At 65.3% G+C, this 25238-nt stretch overlaps 1 protein-coding gene across 1 annotated transcript in view; it reads left to right on the forward strand.

The window, feature by feature from the left end:
• The window catches only part of HSPG2 (heparan sulfate proteoglycan 2), an 89224-nt gene that overhangs the window by 51242 nt on the left and 12744 nt on the right, over positions 1-25238 (forward strand). Inside the window, exons 38-84 of the mRNA XM_059716716.1 lie at positions 234-347; positions 566-693; positions 917-1003; positions 1139-1197; positions 1465-1629; positions 2013-2123; positions 2447-2547; positions 2856-3036; positions 5298-5420; positions 5594-5746; positions 6139-6281; positions 7892-8024; positions 8854-9011; positions 9282-9420; positions 9663-9802; positions 10327-10465; positions 10610-10761; positions 11181-11319; positions 11454-11605; positions 12022-12160; positions 12295-12446; positions 12863-13001; positions 13136-13287; positions 13706-13841; positions 14468-14619; positions 14847-14985; positions 15359-15510; positions 16075-16213; positions 16565-16716; positions 17349-17487; positions 17887-18047; positions 18260-18398; positions 18759-18910; positions 19272-19410; positions 19667-19818; positions 19953-20088; positions 20902-21053; positions 21342-21480; positions 21666-21811; positions 22014-22152; positions 22600-22751; positions 22964-23102; positions 23196-23339; positions 23753-23887; positions 23986-24167; positions 24457-24649; positions 24909-25088. Of these exons, the coding sequence (XP_059572699.1) occupies positions 234-347; positions 566-693; positions 917-1003; positions 1139-1197; positions 1465-1629; positions 2013-2123; positions 2447-2547; positions 2856-3036; positions 5298-5420; positions 5594-5746; positions 6139-6281; positions 7892-8024; positions 8854-9011; positions 9282-9420; positions 9663-9802; positions 10327-10465; positions 10610-10761; positions 11181-11319; positions 11454-11605; positions 12022-12160; positions 12295-12446; positions 12863-13001; positions 13136-13287; positions 13706-13841; positions 14468-14619; positions 14847-14985; positions 15359-15510; positions 16075-16213; positions 16565-16716; positions 17349-17487; positions 17887-18047; positions 18260-18398; positions 18759-18910; positions 19272-19410; positions 19667-19818; positions 19953-20088; positions 20902-21053; positions 21342-21480; positions 21666-21811; positions 22014-22152; positions 22600-22751; positions 22964-23102; positions 23196-23339; positions 23753-23887; positions 23986-24167; positions 24457-24649; positions 24909-25088 (6688 nt within the window). The remainder of the gene's footprint in view (positions 1-233; positions 348-565; positions 694-916; positions 1004-1138; positions 1198-1464; positions 1630-2012; positions 2124-2446; positions 2548-2855; positions 3037-5297; positions 5421-5593; positions 5747-6138; positions 6282-7891; positions 8025-8853; positions 9012-9281; positions 9421-9662; positions 9803-10326; positions 10466-10609; positions 10762-11180; positions 11320-11453; positions 11606-12021; positions 12161-12294; positions 12447-12862; positions 13002-13135; positions 13288-13705; positions 13842-14467; positions 14620-14846; positions 14986-15358; positions 15511-16074; positions 16214-16564; positions 16717-17348; positions 17488-17886; positions 18048-18259; positions 18399-18758; positions 18911-19271; positions 19411-19666; positions 19819-19952; positions 20089-20901; positions 21054-21341; positions 21481-21665; positions 21812-22013; positions 22153-22599; positions 22752-22963; positions 23103-23195; positions 23340-23752; positions 23888-23985; positions 24168-24456; positions 24650-24908; positions 25089-25238) is intronic.

Raw genomic sequence — 25238 nt, forward strand, 5'->3', positions numbered from 1 at the left:
CTCTAAGGTGAGGTACTGAATAAATGCACATTAGGCTGCCTTAATGCACAGTAGTGCAAGTGCACGCTTTTTTAGTGACGCTGAATGTGCAGTAGCCTATTTTTACTGCACATTAGTATATTAGCACATTTTTTGACATGACGCTTTAATGCGCAGTAAAATAAGCTACTGCACATTAAGCGCATGTGTAGATGCGCTCCCCGGGGGGCTAATGCCACATCTCTCCCTTGCAGGACTGTGCCCCCGGCTACACCCGGACGGGAGCTGGCCTGTACCTGGGGCACTGCGAGCTGTGCGAGTGCAACGGCCACTCCGACTCCTGCCACCCCGAGACCGGAGCCTGCTCGGTAAGTCACCCTGCGGCCTCGGGCCCCGTGGCCAGGGCTGAGAGCAGACACTGCCTGCCCCCTTGCTCCTCAAGGCACTGCCTCCAGGGCCTGACCCTCCTCTCTGCCCACTGATGCTGGAGGAGGGTCCGGGGTGAGGCGCGTGTCCTATGCCATGGCACGCTGCTCCCACGTGGGGCCCGTGGCTAGCTCCTGAGCCCCGCGTGGCCTCTCCGCAGAGCTGCCTGCACGGCACGGCTGGGGAGTTCTGCGACCAGTGCGCCCCCGGCTTCTACGGCGACGCCACAGCCGGCACCCCCGAGGACTGCCAGCCCTGCGCCTGCCCGCTGCCCGACCCCGAGAACCAGTAGGTATCCGGCTGCTCAGAGGAGACCCCGTTCTGCACAGCTCAGGGCAGAGCCAGTGCTGGGATGTGCTGGAGGCTTCCCCTCTCGGGGGGCCGGGAACCAAGTCGCCTCCAAACCCCGCTGGGGAGAGCGTGGTGGGCTCAGAGTTCCTGGTGCCCTGAGGTGGGCACGAGCGAGCTGGGTGGTGTTTCCATCCAGCGCTCACACCTCTCTGCCCGGCAGGTTTTCACGGACGTGCGAGAGCCTGGGGGCCGGGGGCTACCGCTGCACGGCCTGTGAGCCCGGCTACACCGGCCAGTACTGCGAGCAGTAAGTGCCTCCCTTGGCTCCCTTCCCCGGCCTGGCAGCCCCCAGGGGACATGGGCACATGCTCCCTGGAGAAATCACAGCTCTCTGGGGCTCTTTTCCATGTCCTGCCCTTACCCGTGCTTTGCTCCCCAATAGGTGCGCGCCAGGCTACGTGGGGAACCCCAATGTGCGTGGGCAGAAGTGCCTGCCTGTGGGTAAGTGCATGCCGCCAAGCTGGCCCGGGAGAGCCCGGGGCACCATGGGCTACCTCAGGCCTCAGCCAGGAGCCACAAGTGAGGCCAGAAGGAAGCCAGGAGGGAGGTCCAGCCCCCTGCCCCCCTCCTGCCCTGCCTGGGGACGAGAGGGCAGCCCCGCCAGGGACAGCGGTGGGATCCGGCCCCTCGCACCCAGCACCCAGGAGGGCAGGTGGACTCGGGCATGGTGGTGCTCTCCCACAGCAGTGTCCCGCTCTCTCCCCACAGCCCGAGCCCCTCTCGTGGTCCGCATCCACCCCACCAAGACCACGGTAACACAAGGCAGCGAGGTGATCCTGCGCTGCCAGGCCAGCGGGAACCCACCCTACAACTACTACTGGTCCCGCGAGGACGGGCAACCCCTTCCCAGCTCTGCCCAGAGCAGGCGGCAAGGTAATGGCTCAACACAGGCGGCATGATGGTCCCGTGCGGCTCCGCGGCCCCCGGGCATCCTGCTTCCAGCACCTGGCAGCTGCTCTGGGGTGGGGGCTGCCGGCGGCTTGTACAAGCGTCGCCTGCAGTGCCAGTCTCTGGGGCTGAGTGCGGACGGACCCATTCACCTCCCTCCCCACTCTGGCCTGGGGGCATGCTGGCCCGATGCTGCTGGAAAGGGGCATGTAGCAGCCGCGGGGTTTGGCAAGGCCAGGAGCACCCATTGCCTGTACCACAGCAGCCCTGGGCACCTGGCCCTTCCCTGGGGGGTCCTCAGGGGTCCCTCTCCAGGCCCTGAGCCGGCCTGACGTGACCCAGGGCTGTGCCCTTCATCCCCTTCCCAGGCGAGGAGCTCCACTTCCCCAGCATCCAGCCCTCCGAGGCCGGCGTCTACCTCTGCACCTGCCGCAACTTGCAGCACAGCAACACCAGCCGGGCAGAGGTCGTTGTCAAGGGTAAGCAGTCCGGTACCCATCAGAGCGTGAGGACAGGTCCCAGTGCCAGGAACGGCCCAGTGCCCAGGGCTCGGGCTGGCAGTGTCCCCCTCCCACCCAGGCAGACAGGGAGGAGCATCTGGGAGGGTCCCTGGAGCAGGATGAAGGGTCTCCAGGGACAGAAGGCGCCGGTGGAGAGCAGTGATGGTGTTAGAGTCGAACCCCATCCCCTTCACCCACCCTTCAGGTCCTGAGCCATGAGACAGGCTCCTGTGGGCATGGTCCAGAGAGCAGGCAGGGAAGAACCAAGCAGAAAGCTTTCATGTGTCCTTTCCCCCCTCAAGAGGCCCTGAGCAAACCCATCACTGTGACCGTGGAAGAGAAGAGGGTCCAAAGGGTGAAGCCTGGAGCTGACGTCACCTTCATCTGCACGGCCAAGAGCAAGGTGAGGGCTGGGCTGCGCCAGGGGAGCACGGTGCAATGCGAGGAGGTGGCGGGGGATAGTGTGCCAAGTGTAGGATGGCATTAGCTGCCATCCTGAGGGTCCCCAGCTGCAAGCAGGGCCCCAGGAGAGCAGTCCCCCGTGGCTGGGCATTGCCAGCTCCTCCGTGCCATGGTCTGGGCTCAGTACCCAGACCCACCAGCTGCACGTCTGTGTGCCCGTCAAAGGCAGCCTCCCTGGCGTGCCGACGATGGGCCTCCCCGAGGGTGGGGTAGGCATGGCTGACCCCCCTCACTGCGGTGCCTCTGCAGTCCCCAGCCTACACGCTGGTGTGGACACGCCAGAACAACGGCAAGCTGCCCAGCCGTGCCATGGACTTCAATGGCATCCTCACCATCCGCAACGTGCAGCCCGAGGATGCCGGCATCTACGTCTGCACCGGCTCCAACATGCTCGACATGGATGAGGGCACGGCCACCCTCTACGTGCAAGGTGCGTGCGGCGTTCATGGCCCTGGGCCCTCTGGGCACACGCACCCTTGGGCACCATGGGGAGCTGGCTCTTGGGGTCCTGCTTCTGCCAGAGGGGTGCCTTTTGTACACAGGAGATGTTGGAAGGCAGAAAAAGCTCTGTCGCTCATGTCCTGAAATCCCTGGTCCCTTCCAGCTCCAGCCAGCCTCCCCTCTACCCTGCAGTGGCATAGGAGCCATGCCCCTAATGTTGAGTCTAGTTCCCAGGATGGGCCGGACATGACGTGCCAGCTCTGCCCTTGCTGGCTTGGCTTGCAACAGGAAAGCTTCGGGGGGTGCCGTGCGGAGGAGGCAGCGGTCAGGGAGCTGCTCCTCGTGCCACCTGAGACCCCCCCTCTCCGTCCAGACGAATCGAACCAGGCGGTGTTAGCCAGGGATGAGGTCTGACAAAGGTCCCACACAAGTGCCCTTGGCAGTCGTGGCAGAGGGGCAGGGACTCAGCGGAGCTGGCTCTGCCACGGGCTGTGGGTGACCACGGGCAAGTTGCTCCCCTGCGGTGCCTCCGTTTCCCCATCAGGAGAACGCTTCTTCCCACCCTCCCTGCACTCAGCGGTGCTTGTGAGCAACCCAGGCCATGCATGACAGTCCACACTCAAACTCAGTCACCTCTCTGCTCCCCGAGCTGCTTTGCAAGAAAGGCACAAAAGAGGCAATGCCTTTCTCCTTTCTCGTGGCCCCGTGGCGGACGTGGATGCATGAAGTCCTCCAGCTGCTCCCCCCACAACACCTGGGCCCGGGCACCAGCTGACTCAGCCGTGCACACGGGTGGAGCAGAGGGGCTGGGTTGCAGCTGGCGTTCTCGAGCCCCCTTCTCGCGAGCAGGCAGGCAGGAAAGGCAGGCTCAGAGCAGGGAGGCACGGGGCCTGGGTGGAGGCCGAAGGCAGCGCCCACGCGGCTTGCCATTGAACACGACGACTTGTTCACAGCCCCTTCTAAGACCCAGATGTTTTTTGGACCCGTCGAAGTTGTGGAAGGCCACAGACCCTGTAAGTTGGCATGCTGTGCGCCAGTCTCCATCTCCACTGTATGCATGCCAGCCCCCGGCCCGGAGCACTCTCATGGTCTTGCTCTTGCTCTCGGGTGCCTTCCAGCATGGCAGGGGGGCATCGCTGCTCTCTGTCCCGCCAGGACAGCGTAGGAGGGCCTGAGCCCCTGGGCAGGGAGCAGGTGGGAGTGCTGAGGTGTCCTGGGCTCTGACCGCTGGCACGGCCCAGCCTGGTGCTCTGAGCAGTGTCTTTGCTCTGTGTCTCTGCGTGCCACGTGGGAGCGACGCTGTGTCCTGTCCTTGCCTCTCACCCTGTCTCTGGTGGGATTCATTCCTGTCCCATGCCAGCCCCCCAGAGCAGTGGGTTCATCACCAGCCATGGGGTCTGAGACCCTCCCTGCACCTCCTTCCCACCGGGCTCTGCCACGGGACAGGGAGCCGTCAAGGTGTGGACCGTACCCCTGATCCTCCGCCTGCCAGCCACAGCCCTACAGATCATGTGCGGTGGCTGCTCCTCTCCATCTTCTCTGCTTCTAGCAGGAGGGATCCCCACAGGGCGAGCGTGACCACCCCATGGCTGTTGGGGCTGGGACTAGCACCATCAAGGGAGGGGGTCATTGCCAGCACCCTTGTCTTCCCGCTGCAGCAGCCGTCACCGTGCATGCTTGTGTATGCATGTCCGTGTGCCCCTTCCTGGGGCATGGGCGATGCACGGGGACGTGGCCACACTCACGTCCACCCCAGGGCAACGTAGAGTGGGTATTTATGTGGGTCCCAAATATTTCTCTGGCCTTGCTTCTCACCCCAGCCAGTGCCAGGCCCATCTCTTCCACCTGGGAGCAGGAAGGCGGCTAGTGGCACCCCGTGTCCCTATCCTGGGAGGGCCGTGACGCTGTGGAGCAGCGCCTGCAGCTGCCCTCTCCCATCCCCGCTCCAAATCCCACTCGTGGGGATCCCTCCCACCCAAACTGGGGTCGTCCCCATGCCTGCCCAGGGCTCTTGGACCAGGCAGGGGGTCCTGCTGCCTTCAGGGGCTCCTTAGCCACAAGCCCCGGGTGAGGAGCAGCACCGGTGAATGGGGTCTGAGGGTCCCCAGCCCTCCCTGCAGTGGGGCCAGGACTCTGCAGCTCCAAGGCTCGGGGCCCGTTTAGCTCTGGAGGGAAGCTGCTGCTTCAAAGGACACCTCCTGACCCTGGTGCCCCACGGCCTGACCTAACCTGCTCTCCGTCTCGCCCTAGCCACGCATGCCAGCGCGCCCACGGCCACCATCAAGCCGGCACAGCTCACCGTGCAGCCGGGCCAGCCGGCCGAGTTCCACTGCGTGGCTACCGGGAACCCCCCGCCCACCCTGGAGTGGATCGGTATGTGGTCGGCACCAGTTGGGAGGGATTGGGGATGGGCTGGGGGGTGCGGAGCCAGGCTGCTGCCTTCCCAGTCCATCCCAGTCCCTCCAGCTCCTTGCAGACCCTGGGGGTGGCATTATGCCCGTGGCAGCGAGGCTCCCTGACCGTGGCGCTGTCCCTCCCTCCTGCAGGCGGGCAGAACGGTGTCCTGTCCCCCCGAGCCGTGGTGCGGGGTGGGGTGCTGCGCTTCCCGGCCGTGGAGCCCTCCGACGAGTCGCACTATCTGTGCCGCGTGCGCAACAGCGCCGGACAGCACGTGGCCCGCGCCATTCTCCAAGTGCACAGTACGTCCCGGGCCGGCAGTGGGGGGAAGGTGGGGGGTGGGCCAAGCCCGGTGCTGGAGGCACCACTCTACCTTAGAAGCCACAGCTGGATCCCAGGAGCATCCTCTGGGGATGAGCATCTAACAGAGCCCATGGCTTGGTCTGAAATGATGCTTGATCGCCTACAACATGCCCCTGGTTTTGCAGGGGAGCAGGAACAGGGGTCTTCCTGCAGGGAAGGGGGCTGGCTCTTGGACAGTCTTGTGGGGAGCAGAGTAGCTGTGAGCCCTGCCAGGGGAGCCAGGGCTGGTAGCCTGCAGACCCCCTCACCTCCTGTCCCGCTTTGAGCCCCGTGTCGGGGGGCTGGGCTGAGTGGGACCTCGGCTCTGACCCGCCGGACACGGCTTTGGCAGGTGCCAGCGTCCCGCAGGTGCAGGTGAGCCCGGAGCGGACGGAGGTGCAGGAGGGCAGCACCGTGCGACTCTACTGCAGGGCTGCCGGCTCCCCCACCGCCACCATCTCCTGGGAGAAGCAAGGGGGTAGCCTGCCACCCCAGGTAAGGCGCCGGGGTCTGCGTGCTGGGGCAATTGCAGGGGCGGGGGCAGCAGTAGACAGGGGGTGGGTGTGGGAGAGGGGCTGGAAGTGCTGTGGAGCCCCAGAGCTGCCTCTCCGAGAGCCCGTGGGTGCAGACACATTCCCCTGGGACTAAGCAGTCTGACCCTGGAGTAAAATCCGGGATAATGTTTCTCTTTGACAAGCAGTGCACACAGTTGGTACCTCCAAGCCTGGCTAATAGGGCAGGGGAGCTAGTTTCCATTAAGCCAGTGGTTCCTCTCCGTGAAGCTCTGCATGTATGTAATATTTGACTCCATCCCAGGGAAGGCTCGGGACAGCTACAGCAAGAGGACACAGCAGCTTGTAGGCGCTGTGTGTCCCGTGGCCAGTGCCCTGCAGGAAGGGGGCATGCCCACGCTCCGCTCTCACCTGCGCCGTCCCCCAGGGCTCTGGCAAGGCCTTGGCCAGGCGCGAGCTGGGGAGACCCTAGAGATGCATTTGTGCTCTCGGTCTGGACAGCTCTGGGGTTTGGGGGTGTCGGGGCCCAGGGGATGCCCTGAGAGCAGGGTCCCCAGGCCTAGGCTGGAGCCCTGAGGGACACCTGTGGAAGGGGTCAGCTCAGCCCTCGCCAGTCCGGAGCCCACGTCTCCCCGCGCATGGGCAGACACCAGCGGTGTGCAGGGGTCACCCCACCAGGACCGGGGCCCAGCTGGGCAGGGCCCTTCCCCTGCACTGGGGCTGCTGCATCGGCACAGTCCAGGCTGGTTTGGTTCTCAGTCCGAGAGCGAGAGACCAGTGCAGTGCCCTGGGTGCCTTTTCCCCGGCCCGTGATCCCTAGGACATGTCCCCCGTGGGAACGTACAGGGGTATGCATGCACACGAACATGCACACGCACATGAACACCGCCGTGCACGCACACACACGATCGCTGTCCCTTCCTCTCTCTGACTGCTGTCTCTCTCGGTCCGTCTCTTCCTTCCCACACTCCTCCTCTCCTCTCCTCTCCTCTCCTGTCTCTCCGCCGGCCTCTCTCTGCTGCCAGGCTCTCTCTGCCTACGGTTTCCTCCACTTCAAAAGCTCCAGCCTGGAGGAAATCTACCAGCGGATCCTGGAGCTCCGGCAGGTAGCTCGCATGCCCTACCTGCTGCTTCGCCTGGCTGGACTGGCACGGCAGCCCTGCTCCCTCCTGCTGTCTCTGTCTGGTGTCTCCGTCCTCCTCGGCTCCAGGGCGCTGCGGGTCACGGTCCAGCCCCGCGCGGGGAGATCTGGGGGTGCAGCCAAACTCTAGGATACAGCACAGGGCTCCCTAGCCAGGAGCTCGCGGGCGCAGCCCTGGGTGCGTGCTGGCCCTCTCTGGGTGACCCCATCCAAATCTGTGCAACCCCGGTCCCAGGGGACCAAGCTGGGGTGCATGGCCTCGCTTCCCGGAGACTCCCAGCTCACACAAACCGGTCAGTAGTCACCAAGGTGGCAGCCCCAGCTCTCCTTCCTTCTCTTCGTGGTGTCCCGTGTCCCTGTGTTGATGGCACCCTGCAGTGCCCCCCGCTTACTGTGTGTCTGTATGTGGCCCCGGGACCTCTGACCCTCACGGTCCTTTCCTGTGTCTGCAGTCGCGCTCGGAGAGGACCGACATCGCCACCCTGGTCATCCCCTCCATCACGGTCGCTGACAGCGGTGTGTACCTGTGTGTCGGGACCAGTGCGGCCGGCGTGGCCCGGGCCAGGATCGAGGTGGTCGTACGAGGTATGGGGTGCAAGGAGACCTGCCTTGCTAGCAGCCAGGAGGGTGCCCCCTGCAAGACACCCCACTGTGCCGTGTTGCCCTCAGCATGCACCTCCCTCCAGACCCTGCCTAAATGGGGCTGCCCCTGTCAGTGCCTGCAGCATTAACCACCGTTCCCCCTAAGCCTGAGCATCCTCGGCCGTGGCTGGTCCCCCTGCTCTGTCAGAGCAGAGGGATGCCCAGATGTTTCCCGTCACGGCTCCCTGAGCCCTGCTGACCTCAGCCCTGGGTTGAGCGAAGCCAAAAGTACCCATACGGCGGCTTCGCGGTGCCTCTGGATGGGTCTGCTGAGACCCGAGGCATGGGCTTTGGGTCCCCTGATGGGTTGAGCACAGCCCGGTCTGAAGAGGCTGCATACACACGTTCAGCGGGCAATCTGGGCATCTGCCCCTGCACAAGTAAAACCCAGCGGCACGAGGGGCACGTCCAGTCCGGCCGCGCCTCGGACAGATGTCGGGGTCTGAATGCGCAGGCCAGGCTGCTCCGGTCGTCGGGGCGCCATGCACCAGCCTGTGACCACGCTCCTCGGGGGTTGTTGCAGCAGCACGGCACGCTGCACGCTGAGAAGACCCCTTGCTACAAAGCCACAAGCTCTTTGGAGTAGTGACTGCCTTTTGCAGCAGCTCACAGGCCTTGCTACAGGCTGCTCCTTGCTGATCCTGGAGCTCCTCGGTAGCCCAGGGAGTGCCGGCTGCACCATGCTCCCAGTGCAGCCCACGGCCAGGCTGTAAATGCCCTTGCGGGTCCCAGACCCATGCCATGCCATGCCCCTCTCTCTCGGCCCTTCCAGCCTCAGGGGCTGTGTCCCCCATCCGCATCGAGGCATCGGCATCGCCATCGTCCGTGGTCGTAGGGCAGACCTTGGATCTGGACTGCGTCGTGGCTGGGCACTCGCAAGCCGTGGTCCTCTGGTACAAGCGGGGAGGTGCCCTCCCAGCCAGGCACCAGGTACGGAGACCCACAGGGCCGCGGGGATGTCGGGGAGCCAGCCCAGGGCACTGGGGGGGTTGCCTTGGGGGCTCTAGTTCCCCAGGCTGCCCAGGGGAGGGTGAGGAGACCACGTCCATCCCTGCAGGCCACAGGGATCCTGCTGGTCAGCGGATCCCAGGTAGACGTCTCCGGGCCATGCAGCGCAGGGGCACAGCGGGCCTGTGGGGACCCATCCCCAGTTTCTCCCCATCCCTCACGATCTCTCTCTCCCGGCTCATGGCCCCCCAGGTCTTCGGCTCCCGCCTGCACATCCCCCAGATCTCGGCGGCTGACTCTGGTGAATACGTCTGCCGCATCAGCAACGGCGCTGGGCCCAAGGAGGCCTCCATCGTCATCACCGTGCAAGGCGCTGGAGCCGTGCAGGGGGGTAAGCAGGAGCTCGGGACACCCCGGGGGGGACATGCTTGCAAGGAACAAGGCTGGTCCCGAGGAGCTGGGGAGCAGCTTTCCCCTCCACACCCTGCGCCGGCCACGAGCCAGCCCCACTGGCGCTGCCCTCGGGGCAAGGCATCGCTGCTGCTTTGCAAACGCCCCGAGAGGCCTCGTCATCCTCTGGGCTCGTCGGGGTGGGCGTGCTCTGACCCACGACACGTCCCTCGGCCCTTCCAGCTTCTTCCATGAGCATCGAGTCTTCGTCGCCGGCCGTGGCGGAGGGACAGACCCTGGACCTAAACTGCCTCGTGGCAGGCCAGTCGCACCCCAGCGTCACGTGGCACAAGCGCGGGGGCTCTCTGCCCGCCCGACACCAGGTACACGGGCCGCGGCTGTGGCGCGGGAGGAGCTGGGTGACACTCCAGCACTCAACTCCCCTGCCCCTGGGTGAATGCAGACTGAGCCATGCTCGTGTAGGTGCCTTGGGAGCCCCCTCCCCTCCCTCCGTGCGCGGGACAGATCGCCCCCTCACCTCATCATGGGCCGTCACGCGTGGGGCGAGTGAAGTGTCGGGGCGTAGAGTCCCTTCTGCCGTACCAGAGGGAGAAGCGAGGCGGGAGGCTCTTGTGCCAGGCTCTCTGCAGACTCAGGCAGGCGGCTCTTCATCTCTGACACTCAAATCGCTCTGTCAAGGGTTTCTTTGCCGCTCGAAGAGCTGGCGACTATGACAGCGATGCTGGAGAGCCATCACGAGGCCTGGCTGCGCCACCCCGGCCTTCCCCTCTGGGTCTTTGCCCCATGCATCGGGGACACGGCCTCCCGGCCTGGCTGGGTGCTGCTGGGAAGTCCCAGCCTCTCCCCCTCACCCGTTCCTTACGTCTCTCCCCCGTTTCCCACGCAGGTCTCCGGCTCCCGCCTGCGGCTAGTGCAGGTCTCCGCGGCCGACTCGGGCGAGTACGTCTGCAGCCTCAGGACTGGGGACACCATTCAAGAGGCCTCCATCTTCGTCACCGTGGCCCGTGCCACTGACAGCTCCCACCGTAAGTGCCAGCGCTGCCTGGGAAGGTCTGGCCCGAGACAGCACCAGACCCAAAGCCCTCCCTGGGTCAGCGCGGTCCTCACCGGTCCTCAGAGTCCAGGAGAGGCCCCCGGCTCTGAGCATCTTCCCCTGTCGTGTGTCCTAGCCTCGAGCATCACACCCCCCATTCGGATCGAGTCTTCCTCAGCTCCCGTCACTGAAGGACAGACCTTGGACCTGAACTGCGTCATTGCAGAGCACCCGCAAGCCCCGGTCAAGTGGTACAAGCGCGGGGGCTCCCTCCCGGCCAAGCACCAGGTACGCGGTGGTGCGGAGAGCGTGCCTGGAGACGGGACGTGGGCTGCAGCGTGGCTGGTGCTTTTGCTCCCCTTGGGTATCTGCAGCCGTTGTAAGTGGGGAATCGGTGCACAGCTCAAAGGGGCAATGCCCAACTGCGCACAGTGTTGCAGCGGTGCTGCTCATGCAGAAAAGTCACACCGGTCACCACTGCCGCCCCAGCCAGCGCAGTGCTGCCCTTTGGGCCCTGGCAAGGCGTCTTTCCCTTCAGCAGTGGTGGCCCCTCGGGGTAGCTCTGCCACCCCACCGGTGACGGGACGGCTGGGGAGAGCAGCAGGTCTGAGCAAGGCGGCTGCTTCGAGGAGCGGCAGCAGAGCCTGGCGTGGACGTGGTGGGATAGTCCTCGCCTCTAACCGGCCCCCCGGCTCCTTTCCCTGCAGGTCTTTGGCTCCCGCCTGCGCATCCCGCAGGTCACCGAGGCCGACTCGGGCGAGTACGTCTGCAGCCTCAGGACTGGGGACACCATTCAAGAGGCCTCCATCTTTGTCACCGTGGCCCGTGCCACTGACAGCTCCCACCGTAAGTGCCAGCGCTGCCTGGGAAGGTCTGGCCCGGGACAGCACCAGACCCAAAGCCCTCCCTGGGTCAACGCGGTCCTCACAATCCAGGAGAGGCCCCCGGCTCTGAGCATCTTCCCCTGTCGTGTGTCCTAGCCTCGAGCATCACACCCCCCATTCGGATCGACTCTTCCTCAGCTCCCGTCACCGAAGGACAGACCTTGGACCTGAACTGCGTCATTGCAGAGCACCCGCAAGCCCCGGTCAAGTGGTACAAGCGCGGGGGCTCCCTCCCGGCCAAGCACCAGGTACGCGGTGGTGCGGAGAGCGTGCCTGGAGACGGGACGTGGGCTGCAGCGTGGCTGGTGCTTTCGCTCCCCTTGGGTATCTGCAGCCGTTATAAGTGGGGAATCGGTGCACAGCTCAAAGGGGCAATGCCCAACTGTGCAGTGTTGCAGCGGTGCTGCTCATGCAGAAAAGTCACACCGGTCACCACTGCCGCCCCAGCCAGCACGGTGCTGCCCTTTGGGCCCTGGCAAGGCGTCTTTCCCTTCGGCAGTGGTGGCCCCTCGGGGTAGCTCTGCCACCCCACCGGTGACGGGACGGCTGGGGAGAGCAGCAGGTCTGAGCAAGGCGGCTGCTTCGAGGAGCGGCAGCAGAGCCTGGCGTGGACGTGGTGGGATAGTCCTCGCCTCTAACCGGCCCCCGGCTCCTTTCCCTGCAGGTCTTTGGCTCCCGCCTGCGCATCCCGCAGGTCACCGAGGCCGACTCGGGCGAGTACGTCTGCAGCCTCAGGACTGGGGACACCATTCAAGAGGCCTCCATCTTCGTCACCGTGGCCCGTGCCACTGACAGCTCCCACCGTAAGTGCCAGCGCTGCCTGGGAAGGTCTGGCCCGGGACAGCACCAGACCCAAAGCCCTCCCTGGGTCAACGCGGTCCTCACAATCCAGGAGAGGCCCCCGGCTCTGAGCATCTTCCCCTGTCGTGTGTCCTAGCCTCGAGCATCACACCCCCCATTCGGATCGAGTCTTCCTCAGCTCCCGTCACCGAAGGACAGACCTTGGACCTGAACTGCGTCGTTGCAGAGCACCCGCAAGCCCCGGTCAAGTGGTACAAGCGCGGGGGCTCCCTCCCGGCCAAGCACCAGGTACGCGGTGGTGCGGAGAGCGTGCCTGGAGACGGGACGTGGGCTGCAGCGTGGCTGGTGCTTTCGCTCCCCTTGGGTATCTGCTGCCGTTGTAAGTGGGGAATCGGTGCACAGCTCAAAGGGGCAATGCCCAACTGTGCAGTGTTGCAGCGGTGCTGCTCATGCAGAAAAGTCACACCGGTCACCACTGCCGCCCCAGCCAGCACGGTGCTGCCCTTTGGGCCCTGGCAAGGCGTCTTTCCCTTCGGCAGTGGTGGCCCCTCGGGGTAGCTCTGCCACCCCACCGGTGACGGGACGGCTGGGGAGAGCAGCAGGTCTGAGCAAGGCGGCTGCTTCGAGGAGCGGCAGCAGAGCCTGGCGTGGACGTGGTGGGATAGTCCTCGCCTCTAACCGGCCCCCGGCTCCTTTCCCTGCAGGTCTTTGGCTCCCGCCTGCGCATCCCGCAGGTCACCGAGGCCGACTCGGGCGAGTACGTCTGCAGCCTCAGGACTGGGGACACCATTCAAGAGGCCTCCATCTTCGTCACCGTGGCCCATGCCACTGACAGCTCCCACCGTAAGTGCCAGCGCTGCCTGGGAAGGTCTGGCCCGGGACAGCACCAGACCCAAAGCCCTCCCTGGGTCAACGCGGTCCTCACAATCCAGGAGAGGCCCCCGGCTCTGAGCATCTTCCCCTGTCGTGTGTCCTAGCCTCGAGCATCACACCCCCCATTCGGATCGAGTCTTCCTCAGCTCCCGTCACCGAAGGACAGACCTTGGACCTGAACTGCGTCGTTGCAGAGCACCCGCAAGCCCCGGTCAAGTGGTACAAGCGCGGGGGCTCCCTCCCGGCCAAGCACCAGGTACGCGGTGGTGCGGAGAGCGTGCCTGGAGACGGGACGTGGGCTGCAGCGTGGCTGGTGCTTTCGCTCCCCTTGGGTATCTGCTGCCGTTATAAGTGGGGAATCGGTGCACAGCTCAAAGGGGCAATGCCCAACTGCGCACAGTGTTGCAGCGGTGCTGCTCATGCAGAAAAGTCACACCGGTCACCACTGCCGCCCCAGCCAGCACGGTGCTGCCCTTTGGGCCCTGGCAAGGCGTCTTTCCCTTCGGCAGCGGTGGCCCCTCGGGGTAGCTCTGCCACCCCACCGGTGACGGGACGGCTGGGGAGAGCAGCAGGTCTGAGCAAGGCGGCTGCTTCGAGGAGCGGCAGCAGAGCCTGGCGTGGACGTGGTGGGATAGTCCTCGCCTCTAACCGGCCCCCGGCTCCTTTCCCTGCAGGTCTTCGGCTCCCGCCTGCGCATCCAGCAGGTCACCGAGGCCGACTCCGGCGAGTACGTCTGCCGCAGCAGCACCGGCACCCAGGTCCAGGAGGCCTCCGTCATCGTCACTATACAGGCCATCACCAGCCCCTCGTGTACGTGTAGCATGCAGAAACCCGCTGATGGGCTTCCAAGGTCCAGGGCTTTGCACACAGGGTCCCATGTTTCCTACCCTCCACGGGGTATGCTGTCCCATAACCCCAAGCTGCCCCCACCTACCAGGGTAATGGGCTCTGGTGAGCGGCCTGGAGACGCAGCCTCCCTCTTGTATGAGCAGCTGAGGCTCACGCTCCAGGGCAGACACGTGGACCCCATAACAAGGGCTTTCAGGCAGGTGGGAAGGCGAAGTCCATCTCCCTGGTCCTCCCCTGCTGCCCGGTGATGGCTGCTCCCCATGACGGCTCCCCTTGCCTGCAGTCAGGGACGTGGTCCCTGGGATCTGGTCGGGGTGAGCTGCTGTGACACCCCGCAGCAGCTTTCAGAGATGAATGGGGGTTGGAAATATCTCCTGACTGGGGCAGAACCAGCCTGTGGATAAAATCCTGCAGGACGTGGTGGAAAGCCCATTGCTTGGGAGGGGAAACACTAAGCCAACGCAGATCTGGGGCAGAGCACGGTGGGATCTCGTGGACCGTCTCCATCTCCTCCTGGCCTTGTGCGTGATGTGCCCCAAGACCCTGCTGCGGCTGCATCCGGCACCTGACCCCCTCGTTTCTCCCAGCCTCAGGCATCACGCACCCCATCAGGATCGAGTCTTCGTCCTCCCACGTCACCGAAGGACAGACCTTGGACCTGAACTGTGCTGTGGACGGCCAGGTGTCAGCCCAGGTCACGTGGTACAAGCGTGGGGGTCCCCTCCCAGCCAGGCACCAGGTACAGTACCCCGAGCAGGGAGCGGGAGGTTTTCCGCTTGCCGTGGGCTTGAAGGAAGCCTAGCCACAAGGTGCTGGTGTGAAACCACCCCGTGACGTGGGGATGAGCTAGGGCTGAGGAGGGAACCCGGAGCTGCCCCGTCCTGCTCAGAGGGGACGCTGCGGGATCACACGCGCAGACACTGCCCGGGCCATCTCCCCCCAACCACCATCCGCGTCCACCCCCAGATCTCTGGCTCCCGCCTGCGGCTGGTCCAGGTCACGCCGGCCGACTCGGGCGAGTACGTCTGCCGCGTCAGCACCGGCACTGCTACCAAGGAGACGTCCGTCCTCGTCACCATCCAGCACAGCGGTGCCGTGTCCCACCGTGAGTCGGGGCCACGCGGGGCTGCCGCGCTGTCTGGTGCTCAGGGGTCCGTGGTGGGGCACAACAGTGGTGTCCCTGCCTGGGGCTCCCGTCCCAGGGTGCGCAGAACCCGTGGTGGGAGTTACTGGGAGGGATGGGCGGGATGTGAACGCAAACCCCGGGAAGGCTCCTGGAGAGTGAGGAGCTCGGGGTATCTGAGACTGAACAAGCCACAGCCGAGGTCCTGGGAGTGGCCTGAAACGGTGGGTCTGGGCTAGTCTCCAGGAGAGGGGTGGGCAGGCAGCTGGCAAAACTCCCCTCCATAAAACGCCCGCAATGCTGCGAAGCTGCAGCCTGCGCCATCCACTGTAACCTGCCCCTTTGGGCTCCGCAGCCTCGAGCATCACCCCTCCCGTGAGGATCGAGTCGTCATCATCCTCCGTGGCCGAAGGGCAGAGCTTGGACCTGAACTGCGTGGTGGCCGGGCAGTCCTCGGCCCAGGTCACCTGGTACAAGCGCGGGGACTCCCTGCCCGCCAGGCACCAGGTAGGGAAGCCAGGGCAGGGTCCCGGGGGTGGCAAGAAGGGAAGGGGGAGGCTCTCCTTGCATTGCCTGGGCCCCAACAGCAGCTCAGACACATGCTTATACTCTGGAAACGGCTGCAAAGACCCTGCGCCTGCTCCCACGGGGATGAGCTGCTATAGCCACAGAAGTTGGGCAGCCTCCCTCGACTGGCGCAGCATGATCTGTGATGGAGAGTCCTCATGGCAGGACCCACAGTGCAGGCATAGGGCAGAAAGCTGATTCCCCTGCCCCTGGGAGGCAGCTGTGGTGGGTGGCAAGGGGCAGACAGGATCAACATGCCTGCTGGGTACAGGCTGAGGCCAGAGCCAGGCATCCCCCGGGTCATCTCAGGGAGCGGTGTGGGTCAGACCCACGTTAGACACTGAAACCACAGCCCCGGGAGGGAGCACTGGGCATCTGGGTTGAGGGAGCCCAGAGCCGCCCCGTGCTGCTCAGAGGGGGACGTCAGAGGGGACGCTGCGGGATCACACACGCAGGCACTGCCCGGGCCATCTCCCCCCAACCACCGTCCGCATCCGCCCCCAGATCTCCGGCTCCCGCCTGCGGCTGGTCCAGGTCACGCCAGCCGACTCGGGCGAGTACGTCTGCCGCATCAGCACCGGCACTGCCACCAAGGAGACGTCCGTCCTCGTCACCATCCAGCACAGCGATGCCGTGTCCCACCGTGAGTCGGGGCCACGCGGGGCTGCCGCGCTGTCTGGTGCTCAGGGGTCCGTGGTGGGGCACAACAGCCGTGTCCCTGCCTGGGGCTCCCGTCCCAGAGTGCGCAGAGCCCATGGTGGGAGTTACTGGGAGGGATGGGCGGGATGTGAGTGCAAACCCCGGAAAGGCTCCTGGAGAGTGAGGGGCTGAACAAACCACAGCCGAGGTCCTGAGAGCGTCCCGAAATGATCGGTCTGTGCAAGTCTCCGGGAGAGGGGCAGGTTGACAGCCAGCAAAGCATTGGCAATGCCCACGATGCTGCAAAGCCGCAGCCTGTGCCACCTGCCGTAACCTGCCCCTTTTGGCTCCGCAGCCTCCAGCGTCACCCCTCCCGTGAGGATCGAGTCATCGTCGTCCTCCGTGGCCGAAGGGCAGAGCTTGGACCTGAACTGCGTGGTGGCCGGGCAGTCCTCGGCCCAGGTCACCTGGTACAAGCGCGGGGACTCCCTGCCCGCCAGGCACCAGGTAGGGAAGCCAGGGCAGGGCTGGGGGGGTCTCCCTGCATTGCCGTGGGGCTGGAGGGAGCTCTGCTACTCTGCTGGAGTTTGAATCCCGCTCTCCTGTTCTCATTCGTTTCTGGGAGAGCTGGTGTGTGTCGGGGGCCAAGGCAGGCTCTGCTCTGGTGGGGTGGGCTGGGCAGTGGGGCCGAGTCCCCAGGGCAGCATCCACAGTCAAAAAGCAGAGAGGTCCTTAGCTGTGTCATTCAGGAGCCAGGCACAAGGCACTGACCAAACCAGCAATGCACGAGCTTTGGGGAGCCACAGCTTGTGCCTCTCTGCTTCAGTTAGTCTATAAGGTACAGCTCCCCCTTTGCCAGTCAGAGAACAGTGCAGGGAGCTGATTTCCCATCCTGCAAGAGGTCCACGGAGCAGAAGGGTCTGGGGCTGGAGATAGCGAATGCACTAGAGAGCATGTCCTGCTGTGCTCAGGCCACGGGGGGGGTCCCGGGGAGCTGTGGAGCCTGAGCCGGGGGCTTGGGGAGAGCTGCGGGGTGGAGGAGAGGAGGAATCCCCAGAGCCCGGGATGCTACAGGGGTTGTGTCCAGCACTGTCCCGACTCCCGTCTCCCACGTCCTGTCTCCCCGTGGCTCTCCCCAGATCTCCGGCTCCCGCCTGCGGCTGGTCCAGGTCACGCCGGCCGACTCGGGCGAGTACGTCTGCCGCGTCAGCGCCGGCAGCACCACCAAGGAGACGTCCGTCATCGTCACCATCCAGCCTAAGGACGCCTCATCCTACTGTGAGTCTGGGGGCTGGGGTGCTTCCCCTTTGCAAGTTCAGAGCCCCTCCGGAAGGGCCTACAGCAGCTCTCCGCTGGGGTTCACGATGGGACACGCTGGCTGTTAGAGGTCTTGAAGCCTCTCCAGGTGCCTCTGCCCAAGGGGAGATCAGTGCTCCTGGGACAGGGACCGCGGAAAGGGAAGACTCCCTAAGAGGCAGGTCTTTGGAGGGGGCGAGGAGCTCTCGGGGACTGGCTGAGGCTCTGAACGAGCTCAAGCAAAGCTCAAGGGAGCTACCTGGAGCTCTTGGTCTGGCCCCGACCCCAGTGGGACAAGCGGCTCAAGGGACAGCACTGCTCCATCCATCATGGTGCTGTGAAGCAGCAGAACATGCCCCATCATAACCTCCTCTCTCGCAGCGCCCCCAGCCGTGGCCGTCACGCCGCCTGTGAGGATCGAGTCGTCGTCGTCCTCCGTGGCCGAAGGGCAGAGCTTGGACCTGAACTGCGTGGTGGCCGGGCAGTCCTCGGCCCAGGTCACCTGGTACAAGCGTGGGGACTCCCTGCCTGCCAGGCACCAGGTAGGGAAGCCAGGGCAGGGCTGGGGGGTCTCCCTGCATTGCCGTGGGCATGAGGGGGTCGTGCTGTGCTCAGAGGCAGCACGGGTGATTCCTCATTGCACGCGAGACGTAGGGAATGGCAGCATCCAGGGCTGAAGGTAATGAGCAGGCGGTGGAGGAGTTGCCACTTTGCCCATTGTGCCATCGCTCCTCTCTCCACGCCTCTCCCCCAGATCTCCGGCTCCCGCCTGCGGCTGGTCCAGGTCACGCCAGCCGACTCGGGCGAGTACGTCTGCCGCGTCAGCACCGGCACTGCCACCAAGGAGACGTCCGTCCTCGTCACCATCCAGCACAGCGGTGCCGTGTCCCACCGTGAGTCGGGACCACGCGGGGCTGCCGTGCTGTCTGGGCTCAGGGGTCCGTGGTGGGGCATGACAGCCGTGTCCCTCCCTGGGGCTCCCGTCCCAGGGTGCACGGAGCCCGTGGTGGGAGTTACTGGAAGGGATGAGCGGGATGCAAACACAAACCCGGGAAAGGCTCCCGGAGAGTGAGGGTGAGGGGCTCGGGGGGTATCTGAGACCGAACAAGCCGCGGCTGAGGTCCTGGGAGCAGCCTGAAACGATCAGTCTGTGCTAGACTCCGGGAGATGGCTAGCAAAGTGTGCAACGCCCATGATGCTGCAAAGCTGCAGCCTGCGCCACCTGCTGTAACCTGCCCCTTTGGGCTCCACAGCCTCAAGCATCACCCCTCCCGTGAGGATCGAGTCGTCATCATCCTCCGTGGCCGAAGGGCAGAGCTTGGACCTGAACTGCGTGGTGGCCGGGCAGTCCTCGGCCCAGGTCACCTGGTACAAGCGCGGGGACTCCCTGCCCGCCAGGCACCAGGTAGGGAAACCAGGGCAGGGCTTGGCTTGCCTTGGCCTGAGGGTTGGGTTCCCATCCTGCAAGAGGTCCACGGAGCAGAAGAGTCGAGCTGGAGATAGCAAATGCGCTGGAGAGTGCGTCCTGCTGTGCTCAGGCCATGGTGCGGTCCCGGGGAGCCGTGCAGCCCGAGCTGGGAACTAGGATTTCCCTTGGGGACCCATCAGGCTTCCTCGCTGTCAGACCTGGGGTAGACAGCAGCGCCAGGCCTGCGAGGGAGCTTAGGGAGAGCTGCAGGGTGGAGGACAGGAGGAATCCCCAGAGCCCGGGATGCTACAGGGGTGTATCCATCTCCCACCTCCTGTCTCCCCGTGGCTCTCCCCAGATCTCTGGCTCCCGCCTGCGGCTGGTCCAGGTCACGCCGGCCGACTCGGGCGAGTACGTCTGCCGCGTCAGCACCGGCACTGCCACCAAGGAGACGTCCGTCCTCGTCACCATCCAGCACAGCGGTGCCGTGCCCTACCGTGAGTCAGGGCCACGCCGGGCTGCTGCGTGCAGAAGGCCTCGCGAGGAGCCCTTTGGGGTTTGGGGGGTACATGCTGCCGGGCCTCTGGTTGCTGGGTCTCCAAGCCCCTTCCCTGAGGAGTGATCCCTTCTCCTGGGGCACGAGAAAGGATGGGCTGAATCTGAGCTTTGCGTCCTCTCTCTCTGTCTCTCGTGGCACTGCAAGGCAGCGGATGTGGTTCCCTGCCATAACCCTCCCCGCTCTCGCCCTCCCAGCTTCGGGTGTCACCCAGCCAGTGAGGATCGAGTCTTCATCGTCCTCCGTGGCCGAAGGACAGACGCTGGAGCTGAACTGCATCGTGGCAGGGCCGTCACCAGCCCAGGTGACATGGTACAAGCGTGGGGGCTCCCTCCCGGCCAACCACCAGGTACGCGGGGCAGGGAGGCCTGGGAGGACTTTGTGGTGGTGGTCGCTGCCTTGCAGAGAGTGGCTCTTCCTCGCCACCCCATTGCTCTCCCCTCTCACACCCGCCCTCCGTGCTCCCTCCTCTCCCTGCCTCAGGTCTCCGGCTCCCGCCTGCGCCTCCCCCAGGTATCCGCGGCCGACTCGGGCGAGTACGTGTGCCGCGTCGTCACCAGCGGCATCCCGCACGAGAGCTCTCTCATCGTCACCATCGAGGGCAGTGCCGGCTCCTATTGTGAGTACTGTGAATCTGGGCTGTGCCAGCAGTGCCCTCTCTCCGGGCTCAGAGGGGCACATGCCCAGAGGAGACGTGGCAGAGGCCCTGGCTGATTCCTTATTTTAGGGTCATAAAATCCTGGAGAAGTGAGGCTGGAAGGGACCTTCAAAGGTCACATCTGGTCCAGCCGCAGCCTGAGGCAGGATCACCCCTGTGCAAACCAGCCCAGACAAACCCGTATCTAACCTCTTAGCAAAACCACAGTCACCCCTGGCACAGCACCAGGCATCACGCCCAGCCCTGCACCAGGCAAAGCAGAGGGACAATGGCAGTCAACATCCCGCTGCTGTCCAAGGGGGTTAATAGATGCTCGAGAGACCCCAGCAGAGGAAGCAAACCCCCCAGTCTGGACCAGCCTGTGCAGGGGGGAAATCCCTTCCTGCCCCAGTGCTGCGTCAATCTGAGCCTGAGCGCGGGGGCAAGACCCTCCAGCCAGGACCCTGTGGGGTCAGTGCCAGCAGGAGCATTGCCACAGCCCAGTGCCCATCCCCAGCCTGGGCTGCAGCAGGACCCAGCACCTCTGGGGGAGGCTCAGAAGCCCCCTGACACATGGAGCAAGTGATGGGAGAGGAGGGAAGCTCCCTCCCAGCCCCACGAGGCCACCAGCAAGGCCCAGATACCTGGGAAACTCCGGTAGTAATGGATCGGGCAGGGGAGCCTTCCCATGGGGGGATTCAGCCCAGGGCAGGGGACGGGAGCATCCTCCTGACCTCTCCGGCCACGGCGCAGCATGCTGAGACACCTCCGTCCTTCTCCTCCGGGCCCTTGCAGCTCTGGGCGTCACCCCGCCAGTGAGGATCGAGACCTCTTCCTCCTCCGTCATCGAGGGACAGACCCTGGACCTGAACTGCATGGTGGCCGGCCACTCGCACCCCAGAGTCGCGTGGCACAAGCGGGGGGGCTCCCTGCCAGCTGGCCACCAGGTACAGGGGCTCGGCGGGGCTGGGGGAGGTCCAGGCTCCATCAGCCCCTCCGCGGGCAGCAGGTCTGTTGCAGCCGGGCCACGGCACGGAGACAGGGCGCCCGGAGGTGGCTGGTGCCTTGGGGCGGGGGAGACTTCCAGGAGCAGCCTCGTGCTCTGGAAATGCGAGGCCGTAACCGACTCTCACGCCAGGGCAGGCACCCGGGGAGCTGCTGGGACTCGGTGAGGGCTGGAGGAGCTTTCCAGGGCTGCGCTCTCGCCTGGCCCTCACCAATCCTCTCCCTGCCAGGTGCTGGGCTCCCGGCTGCGCCTTCTGCAGGTCTCGCCGGCCGACTCGGGCGAGTACGTGTGCCGCGTCCTCAACGGTGCCGGCTCCCTGGAGGCCTCTGTCATCGTCACCGTCCCCAGCAGCGCTGGCTCCTACTACTGTGAGTGTGGGCAGCGTGCAGGCACGAGAGTTGCCCGCGGGCACGGGATCCCCGGAGACAGGGTCCGAGCAGAGATCATCGTGCCCCTCCACTTGGGCAGTTAGGCATAGTGGCTGCCTCCATCCTTGGAGGCCAGGAGCCGGTGGGGATCAGACCAGCATAATCACCCCTCTCTCCTCCCCCAGCCTCCAGCACCACTCACCCCATCCGCATCGAGTCCTCCTCATCCTCCCTCGCCGAGGGGCAGACCTTGGACCTCAACTGCGTGGTGGCCGGGCAGCCCCAGATCACATGGCACAAGCGTGGGGGCTCCCTCCCGGACAACCACCAGGTACAGAGGCCAGGGCAGAGCTACAGGCGGGAGTCTCCAGCCCTCCTCCAGCGAGAGGGAGCCCGGAGGCGGATGGCAGCCAGCAGAAATCAGCCGGCTGGGGTCTCCGGAGCCAAGAGGAGACAGCCCCCGGTCCGGAGGGTGAACGGGACTCTCAGCTCCCGGTCCACGGCTCTCTCCTGACCACTGCTGCTCCCCTCAGGTCTCCGGCTCCCACCTGCGCATCCCCCAGGTCTCCTCGGCCGATTCGGGCGAGTACGTGTGCCGCGCCAGTGCTGGCGGTGTCACGCGGGAGGCTGCTCTCGTCGTCACCATCGAGGACGATGCCAGCCCTTCCCACCGTAAGTCAGCTCAGCATGCGGTCCCGGTGGTAGGGAGGGAGATCTTCATCCCACCTCTCTGTCAGCCTGCTCTGCTACAGCCTCGGGATGTGGCCTTGGGCAAGTCCCTTCCCCGGGAGTCAGCTGTGCTCCGTGGCAGGGCCCAGGGGTGCATCCCTCTAGGACCGCCAGCTCCTCTGCAAACAGCCCGGCAGAGACGGTGTCGTGGGCTCCAGGGGTCTAGTTGGGGGTGGGTGCAACTGAGCCAAGGGGAGCATGTCTGCACCCAGCGAGATAGAGGCCGTGCACGTGGTGCTGAGGGACCCCATCCCACCGTCAGGGTCATCTCGGGGGCCCTGCGGGCTCCGTATGGGTTGCACCTGCCCCTTTAGAAACCGCTTCCCCCTCATTTCTCAGCTGTGTGCACAGATCCTGCCCCAAGTCTAACCCTCCCCCTTCCACCCCCAGCTTCAGGCTTCACGCCCCCCGTCCAAGTTGAGGCTTCGTCATCCTCCGTTGTCGAAGGACAGACCGTGGACCTGAGCTGCGTGGTGGCCGGCCAGTCCCAGCCCCGCGTCACGTGGTACAAGCGCGATGGCTCCCTCCCGGCAAAACACCAGGTAGGGGCCGCACCGTCCACCCCTCCTTTTCCCACTCCCAGCACCGGCGTTTCCCTGGGCCCGAGCAGGGCAGGGCTCCTCTGTCGGGCTCCTCGTGGCCACCCAGACGCAGGAGCCATGGGCGGGGGGTCACATCCACAGCTCTGGTGTCACGGGGGGAGGACTCCTTACCGGGACTGTCCTCGGACTGAGCCTCCACGGACTCCCCGCAGGTCTCCGGCTCCCGGCTGCGGCTGGCCCAGGTCTCCGTGGCCGACTCGGGCGAATACGTCTGCCGGGTCAGCAGCGGCGCCGGTTCCCAGGAGGCCTCCATCATCGTCACCGTCTCCTCCGGCGATGGCTCCGGCTACCGTGAGTCCAGTGGGTGGTGGGCGGGAGAAAGGGTCCGTGGACTCCGGGGACCCCTGACCTGGCATCACCCCAGTGCCTCCCTCCCTCCCGCAGGCCTGCAGAGCCCCATCATCTCCATCGACCCGCACAGCACCACCGTGCGCCAGGGCGAGGATGCGTCCTTCAAGTGCCGCATCCATAACGGCGCGCGGCCCATCAACATCACCTGGAGGATGGCCCCCGGCCTGCAGCTGCAAGGTACGGCACGCCCTGGGGCTGTCCCTGCCAGCCCACAGCCGCTCAGCTCCAGCGCCCCAGGGGACAGGGTTGGCTTGGCACGAGGGACTTCTGCGGGGCATTTTCCAGGAGCACTGGCTGCCGGGGAGCTCCTAGTTACCCAGCCCTGGCTTCCCCCTCCAGAAGGGCTCTTAGAAAAGTTTCTTCCCAGGGAAGGGGGGACCCTCCATCACTGGGGGTGTTCAGGCACTGCTCGGGGATGATGCAGGTGGAGCGATGCCTGTGCTTTACTACCGGGTTTCCCTGGTTTCTGGGCTCTGTCGGTTGCCCCCTGCCCTGCTTTCTGCTCCGTGTGTCAGGGGGCTTTAAGCCTCCCTCAGAGGCACTTCATGGCCAGGGCAGGGGATGGCTCAGCGGCGTCTCTGCCTCCCCAGACAACGTGAAGATCAGCCCCAACGGCTCGGTGATCACCATCTCCCAGGCTCGCACCAGCAACCAGGGCACCTATCACTGCGTGGCCTCCAACCGCTTTGGGATAGCCAGCAGCGTGGTCAACCTCATGGTGCAAGGTGAGCAGTGGCTGAGGAAGCCCGGGGCCCAGCTCACAGCCCCGGAGACACCGCAGTCGGTGCCGGCTTGCCCCTCCCTGACACCTCCATCCCCCCAGAGTCCCCCACGGTTTCCGTGATGCCCAAGGGCCCCGTGACGGTGAAGGTGGGCAAGTCCCTCAGCCTGGAGTGCCTCGGCCGGGGCGACCCCCGCCCCCTGGTCCGCTGGAGCCGGCTGGGCGTGCGGCAGAAGATCGAGCACCAGACGCTGCTGCCCCTGGAGAGCCAAGCTGTGCTGCAGGTGAGCTGGACCCCGTGGATCTTCACCCCCCATGCACCACGGTCCGGGGGTCCCCGGGGCAGCAGGACACATGCCTGCAGCCACAGAGCACCCCCGTCCTGCCCTGCTCCTCCTGGGCATGGAGGGGCCAACAGTAGAGGAGCCAGGATGGCTATCCCTGCTGCGGTCCTGGCTCCTAGCCTGTATCGACCCTGCTGAGCAGGAAGGGGCTGGGTCTCCAGGGAGGAGGGGAGCACCCCAACCCCAGCCTGGCAGGAGCCATCACTCTCCCACATCTCTGCACCCCCAGATTTCGCCCGTGAAGCCTGAGGACGCTGGCACGTACGTGTGCGTGGCCCAGAACCCCGTGGGCTCTGCCCAGGTGCAGGTGGAGGTGACCGTGGAAGCTGCCCACAGGACCCCGGGTGCCCCTGAGGTCACGGTGGAGCCTACGCTGACGGTGGTGGCCGGAGAGACAGCCACACTGCACTGCTCTGCCACGGGTATGTGAGTGCGGGCTGGGCCAAATCCCACCCCTTGATCCACCTCCGCATCCCCATGCATGCCCCTCTGCAGTGGGTCTGTCTGTGCATTTGTCCCCATCCCTGCCCCCTTTGTCTATCCATCTCCATCCCTGCACCTTGCAGGGACCTGGTGTGTTGGAGACGTGCATGGCTGCCCCTCTTGGGGGGGGGGCCGTGCCGTGCCGCCGGCCACCACAGCCTGGCTAGCGGGTGACTCCAACCTGCCCTGTCCCTGCAGGCGACCCAGCCCCCAGCATCCATTGGTCCAAGCTGCGGGCACCACTGCCCTGGCAGCACAAAGTGATGAACAACACCCTGGTCATCCCACGAGCGGCACAGCAGGACTCCGGGCAGTACATCTGCAATGCCAGCAATACGGCCGGCTTCTCCGAGGCCTTCGTCACGCTGGACGTGGAAAGTGAGATGCAGCCAGGGTCTGCCAGGGAAAGGCGGGCGGGCTGAACACACTTGAGCTTTAACCTCGTGCTGTCCCCATGCCCGATGGTGTAATGTAGAGGGAGGCAGGTCCCATGCCCCGAAGGGACCCCTCACAGTGCCTGCCTTCCCC

Source organism: Alligator mississippiensis, chromosome 13 (assembly GCF_030867095.1).
Source record: "Alligator mississippiensis isolate rAllMis1 chromosome 13, rAllMis1, whole genome shotgun sequence".
Lineage (NCBI taxonomy): Eukaryota > Metazoa > Chordata > Crocodylia > Alligatoridae > Alligator > Alligator mississippiensis.